The sequence below is a fragment of the Thunnus thynnus genome, chromosome 21, assembly GCF_963924715.1.
Source record: "Thunnus thynnus chromosome 21, fThuThy2.1, whole genome shotgun sequence".
Lineage (NCBI taxonomy): Eukaryota > Metazoa > Chordata > Actinopteri > Scombriformes > Scombridae > Thunnus > Thunnus thynnus.
The window spans coordinates 20,534,927-20,540,772 of NC_089537.1; the positions used below are offsets into that span (position 1 = coordinate 20,534,927).

Consider the following 5,846-nt stretch of genomic DNA (forward strand, 5'->3'; position numbering starts at 1 on the left):
TGTCCGGGAGATGTCCCCAAAACATCATGCACCATACATACAAAATCATTCATTCTTTTCGTGTTTTTTTTTTTTTTTTTTGTCTTTTTTTTTGTGTGTGTTGTAAGTCCTTCTCAATCAAAAAAAAAAAAAAAAAAAAAAATCTCTTCCCCCATCCATGATTTTGTCCTCTTGTTGCAACAGACAACCTTCAGAGCGCCTTTCTCCAAAGAGAGGTTCCGGAGGCACTGGGTTTCAGTATGGTGCAAAACGGCATGCTTTGGCTGGAACACACTCCCGCCACTCTGCTCTGGGACAGTTCAACCAAGAGACTGGTCGGGAGACGGCGTTTGTTTGTTTTTTTTTTTTCTTCTTTTAAAACTTTCCCCTCCGCTGCGTTGCTTGGTTGGTGCTCGCCCTGCTTTAGATGTGCCTCTTCATGTGAAGAGCCAGATGGTCAGACCTGGAGAAACATCTGGGGACAGAGAGGGAGAAAAGAGTCAACAAAAAAATGCGAAAAAAGGAAACTGCTGACAGAGACACGTTTTAGAGAGGAAGTTTTTGTGGGAAGCTGTGTGATTTTAATCGACTTTTACAGTGATAACTGAACTAACAACTTCCTACTGAGCTGAGTCCAAATGAGCCTCCTGATTCATTTCAAACTACCTAACTAAAGTGCATCATCAGTGTTTTCAGTCTTTTAACACATGCATCACTATCTGGATGATGCAAGAAAAGCAGATCACATCAACAAAGTCATGAAAGCATGCTCTATCTGTGTCTTATCAAAAAGACTGCTGACATTCCTCACAGTAACCGAGCTTACCTGTCACAGTGACTGCATTTAAATGGCTTTGCCCCAGTGTGCTTCCTGAAGTGTCTGGTCAACTCGTCGCTCCGTGCAAAACGCCACTCGCAGCCCTCCCATGAACACCTGTACGGTTTCTCACCTGCCAAACAAAAAACAAGGAGACATTTGGTTGAGTTCACATTTGGACACGAGCACAAAAGGAACTGTCTGCTCAGGCGACGACTGGCGGGTCATTCTTTGCTCTCAGCGCTGTTGTTATTTAAATACATTCAAATCAATCAGCCCCGGGGCCCAGGCCAGATGACATAGGTGGTGACAAGTCACTCGAGACCCAGATTCCACTGAACCTGTTGGATCACTGGCCCCCGCTTGTTTATGCAACCTGAAACATGCTGAGAATGCTCCCAGCAATGCGGCGCAGCTGAAAGTGTGCGATATAGAAAATGGGAGAGACACACGTGCAATTTCATGCCGCTAATCAAAAATAAGAAACGCTCAAATGACCATTCAAAGCCTTCCAACTCTGTGCCCCCTGGCTCCCCGCCCATTCACCCTTTCCCATGGTGAAACTCAATCTGTTTTGAAGTCCTTTTATCTCCCATGTGCAACCCCTCCCCCCTGCTCTCCCTCTCTCCCTCCCTCCCTCCCTCTCTCTCCCTCTCTCTCTCTCTCTCTCTCGCTCGCTCACTCACTGGCTCAGTCAGTCACATTCCAGATAGATTAGGTCACAGTTTAGGTATCCAGCCATGCAGAGCTAATACTCACATCGCTCCAGCTGAGGACATCATGCAATGTGGACCTTTAATTACATTACACAATGGATGGACAATGACGTTAAGGTGGAAGACTGAATTAATGGCACTTCCACTCCCGTCCCTCACTCAATAAAAACTGATTTTTAAACTCTACACGTGAATTGATTCAGCTTTAGAAGCAGCAGAGCCCTTGTCACTTCTCTTCAGTTTTATGTCAACACAGACCACATGTGGCCACGTTTTGGCTGGTAAGACGTGTGAAACTCACCTGTATGAGTGCGCTGGTGTGCTTTTAGGTGGGAGCTCTTTGTGTAAACCTTGCGACACCCGTTGAAGTGACACCTGTGTACTCGCCTCCTGCCGTCTGGTGACGCTTCCCCGCAGATGAGTCCTGTCTTTTCCGAACTCTTAGCGATCCCGCCGCTCCTGATTTTGACCGGCAAGTGCAACTCTGCGTGTGTGCCGACCCAGCCGTTCGTGACGCCGCCGGGCTCGGAGTTGGCCTCCGGCGAGGACGGTGGAGTGCTAATGACGGAGGGGCTAAAAGGTCCAGAGCCAACCAAGACAGAGCCCAGAGGGTTGGAGGTAAAGCTGTGTGTTGGCGAGAGCTCCTCAGAACTGTCTGAAGCTTCGCTGCTGGCGTCAGAATTCACACTGTTGGTGTCCAAGATTTGGCTATCCTGATTGTCCTCCTCGTGGGCCGGCGCCATCTTTGGGTCGGACTCGGCCTTGGCCTTATCCCCGCAGGCCAAGATCAACTTGCTCCAGAGGTCCTCCTGGCCGTCAAACTTGAGGTCAGATGTGGAGACGTAAGGCTCGCTCTGTAGATAGCGCTCCAACTCCAAGCATGTCTGGATGAATGCAAACAGAGGAGAGAATACAGTAAGAATGAATGCATTACAACAAAACCACTGGAGAGAGGAGGCTCCTTCACACCAGCAAGATGCTTCTGTGTGGGAAATCCCTTTAAATGATGCATGTGCACATGCCCCAAAATGCCTCGTGCGGTGTAATATTTGTTAAACGCTAACAGCAGAAGAGTTAACCAGGAAATCTCAGCAATTCCGGCTGAAACCCTGCAGATTATCTTGATCGCAAGTAGCACATGATGAAGTTTAGACATATTTACAAAAGACAAGCTGTGTTGTGTGTATCATGATGCAATATGACCCTATGACTTGGCTGAACTCAACCTCTGAGTGGCACAGGAAGAAAATATTCACCTCAATCAAGTCTATCTCAGACCTCACAACATGTACAGATCACCACAGCTTCACGTGATTCATTCACCAACTCTCCTGCACCTGAGCGTGGCCGAACAGCAAAAAAACGTGCATTGTCATTTCAGCAGCTGAATGACTCACTCAACAAATTTAGAGTCCTTTTAAGGAAGCCACTCAACTTCCCCCTCCAACATGAGCTATTCAGCTGCTTTTCCTCATGCGTACCTCTGACATGCAATCACATCCTTCCTCAGTTACAGCCACTCATGCCCCGCTGCGAAAAAGATACACTGGCTCCAATTTATTTCGGAGCCATTAAAGTTGAAAAGCAGGGCCTTTCATTAGAAGGTGCTCAGAGACAGCAGCTTTGACAGGGCTCGTGCAGAATAAATATTTCCTCTAGGCACACTCTTCTGCAGCCTTACACAATATTTTCCAGCTGTGCAGCTGTCTACTCATGCGAGGAGGAATTGGCCATGGTTGACATTTGATATAGTCTCATGTTGTGGTGCCCATTCAAATACAAGGAGGATGTAAATGGATGCTTACAAATGTAATAAATATGGAGGGAGCAGAAAGAGGTGAGAATATCATTAAAATCTTTAAAAGGTTAGAAAAATGAAGCTGAAACATTGTGTGATCTTTGAAGTTGAAAAAGATTTTGAAACAGTGCCAAAACAGTCTTGTAAAGGAGGAAAAACAACACCACATAATATCATTTCCTGATCCTGAGCCAACACACTACATCTGATGCTGAATCAACTGCAGCCTGAATTCAAATCCCACTTCCTCATGTATTTCACCGGCACCATCACTCCTGTTGGGAGCTAAACCAGCGCTCAATGCCCCGAAACCATCCGGTAAAAGAAGAAGTCATGCTCAAAATATAGCAGCCCAGCACCAGCACGCTGCTCTCTGCTGCTTGAGTTACTCTCTCTCTCTCTCTCTCTCTCTCTCTCCATTCATCTTGGCGCAGCGGAGCCTCGACTCCAGCTGTCAGACTGACACACTGATCCACTTCAGCCTGCCAAAACTTCATAACGAAACTGATAATGAAATAGCGCGTCAAGAGGATGGATGGGGTTCCGTCTAAGCACCTTGCACCTGTGTTTACAACCTGTCATTACGGGAGGATTATTTTAACTTCTCCGGCGCTCTAAAAACACCGCGGTGTGTGAGCTGTTTAAAGGCAAAGAAAAAGCGTGAAACCTGCTCAGTTCCGCTTTGCCACACAAGCTCACATACTGACTTTAAAAAAAAAAAAAAAAAAAGATAGCTGATAGATGATATATTCACCTGCTGCCAGTACTCCTCCAGTGACGGTAAGGCTGAGAAATAGCCCGTGTCGTGAACTATTTGAAGTTCTTGAAAGATGCTGCACATGGGTAGAACATCCATTTTTTCCCGAGTTTGAAAAAAAATATATAGAAGAAGCCTATTTAGCTGCACTTAGATGTTTTTTTTCAGGTATAAAAACACCCAGTGGAGAGGAATAAGAGCGAAGAGTATCCCCTGCTGTAAGTCGCATGCGATGCAAACGAAGCGGCGCTTGTTTTCAGCAGCAGAAGAGCGTCCGTCCGTCCCCCCCTTCTCTCGCTTGTGTTCAAGGTATTTGCAAACACCGCACCGGACTGGATGGGGAACAACTGCGCTCTGCAAACTTCCCTATTCAAACCTCGACGCCCGCCCCCCCTTCCTCACGGCAGGATTACGCCTGCAGGATGTAAGCCAATCAGCGGCGAGCAGCGTCCCGGCCTGCAAATGATATCACAGCCGACCAATCGCGGCGGCCCTCTGACTTAATTTGGTTCAGTCTCTTTCCTAATTGGTGCGTTTAACTCCCAGTGCCTCCCAGCACCTCATCGCTGATTGGTTGGTTATTTATAGGCATGTATATAAGCGGGTGATGTACTCGCTTTCTCTGTAGTTCTTTCTGTCTGCTACATGTTTCACCACAGACAGCGCATGTGAGCCGAAACAGTTTTACTCCTCTTCTTTGGAAAACATTTCAGTCTCTCTCTCTCTCACTCACTCAGTGTGTGTGTGTGTGTGTGTCTGTGAAACTTAGTCACAAGTAAGACTTGCAACACTGCTGTTTAACGGTGTGAGTTCACCAGTGCTGTAACTGTGGTGGAGTGCATGTGTTGACATCTGCCTCTAAATAGCTTCCACTGAACCTGAGGTTGCCACACACGATGACTAATTGGTAGCCGGAAATTATTATCAGCAGACATGAGTTTAAAGGGAACACTTCTGCTCTCTGAGTGAATTAATAGAGACTTCTGCTTTATCTTGACTCTGAAAAAAATGAAAGTCCATCCTAAGCAAAAGTTTGACAAGTACAGTCTGTCAGTATTTCTTAAAATATGAATGTCTTTTTCCAACATATTTGCATTAAAAAAGAGTACATAGTGAAATTAATATTCTCAAGTGGTTCCTGTCAGTTAAAGTTTTTTTATACCCCAGTTTAGTTATTATGGTACATTAGAAATTCTACATTAAAGGAGCACTCCACTGATTTTCCCTTTTACTCCATCCCAAGAATATTTTGGACCAGAAGTAGCATATACCAATCCATATAAACATGCCTTCAGCAGGAAGTTCTCCTAATGCGTTACGACAGTGGTTCCCAACCTTTTTCGCTTGTGTCCCCTTAAAATGAAGCAATATCTACTTCTGACACAACATCACAGGTTGTGACTGTACAGTGTGAGTTGTTCGCACTTTAACCGTCAGATTGCACCATTAGAGGGATGTTTAGAGGCCTGAATGGGTGAAAGTATTCAGGATTTCAAAAGAAAAAAACACAGAGAAAATAGAGAAAAGTTAAAAAAAACAAACAAACAACAAAAACAGAAAACACAATTTGGTGTGACAGACCATTTTCTTTCTTACTTATGCCTTTAATTATCCAATGACTCCTCAGACTGAGAACCACTGCATCAGGAAATTAAAACTGTGATTTCATACATAATGTTTGTGCATTTTTAAGTTTAGAATTTGAATTTGGACTTAATCTCAGAAGGCAAAATGCAAGTTAAAACTAAAGTTTTGATTCTTAGCGCCTTTGCATGGCAT

The 5,846-nt window shown here is 45.1% G+C and overlaps 1 protein-coding gene across 1 annotated transcript; it reads right to left on the reverse strand.

The window, feature by feature from the left end:
* klf6a (Kruppel like factor 6a) lies at nt 1–4,427 on the reverse strand. The gene is made up of 4 exons (XM_067577606.1): nt 4,065–4,427; nt 1,814–2,396; nt 806–929; nt 1–454 (listed from the first exon to the last, which is right to left on the reverse strand). Exons 1-4 carry the CDS (start codon nt 4,164–4,166, stop codon nt 403–405), a joined length of 861 nt encoding a protein of 286 aa, XP_067433707.1. The 5' UTR covers nt 4,167–4,427; the 3' UTR covers nt 1–402.
* Nucleotides 4,428–5,846: the final 1,419 nt, after the last annotated feature.

Bases quoted from the DNA above. Each gene is read 5' to 3' on its own strand.
- klf6a (XM_067577606.1), bottom strand. From the start codon at position 4,166: ATGGATGTTCTACCCATGTGCAGCATCTTTCAAGAACTTCAAATAGTT. The intron at 2,397-4,064 runs GTGAATATATCA...GCATTCATCCAG, and splicing joins TGGAGGAGTACTGGCAGCAG to ACATGCTTGGAGTTGGAGCG. The intron at 930-1,813 runs GTGAGTTTCACA...TTTGTTTGGCAG, and splicing joins ACACCAGCGCACTCATACAG to GTGAGAAACCGTACAGGTGT.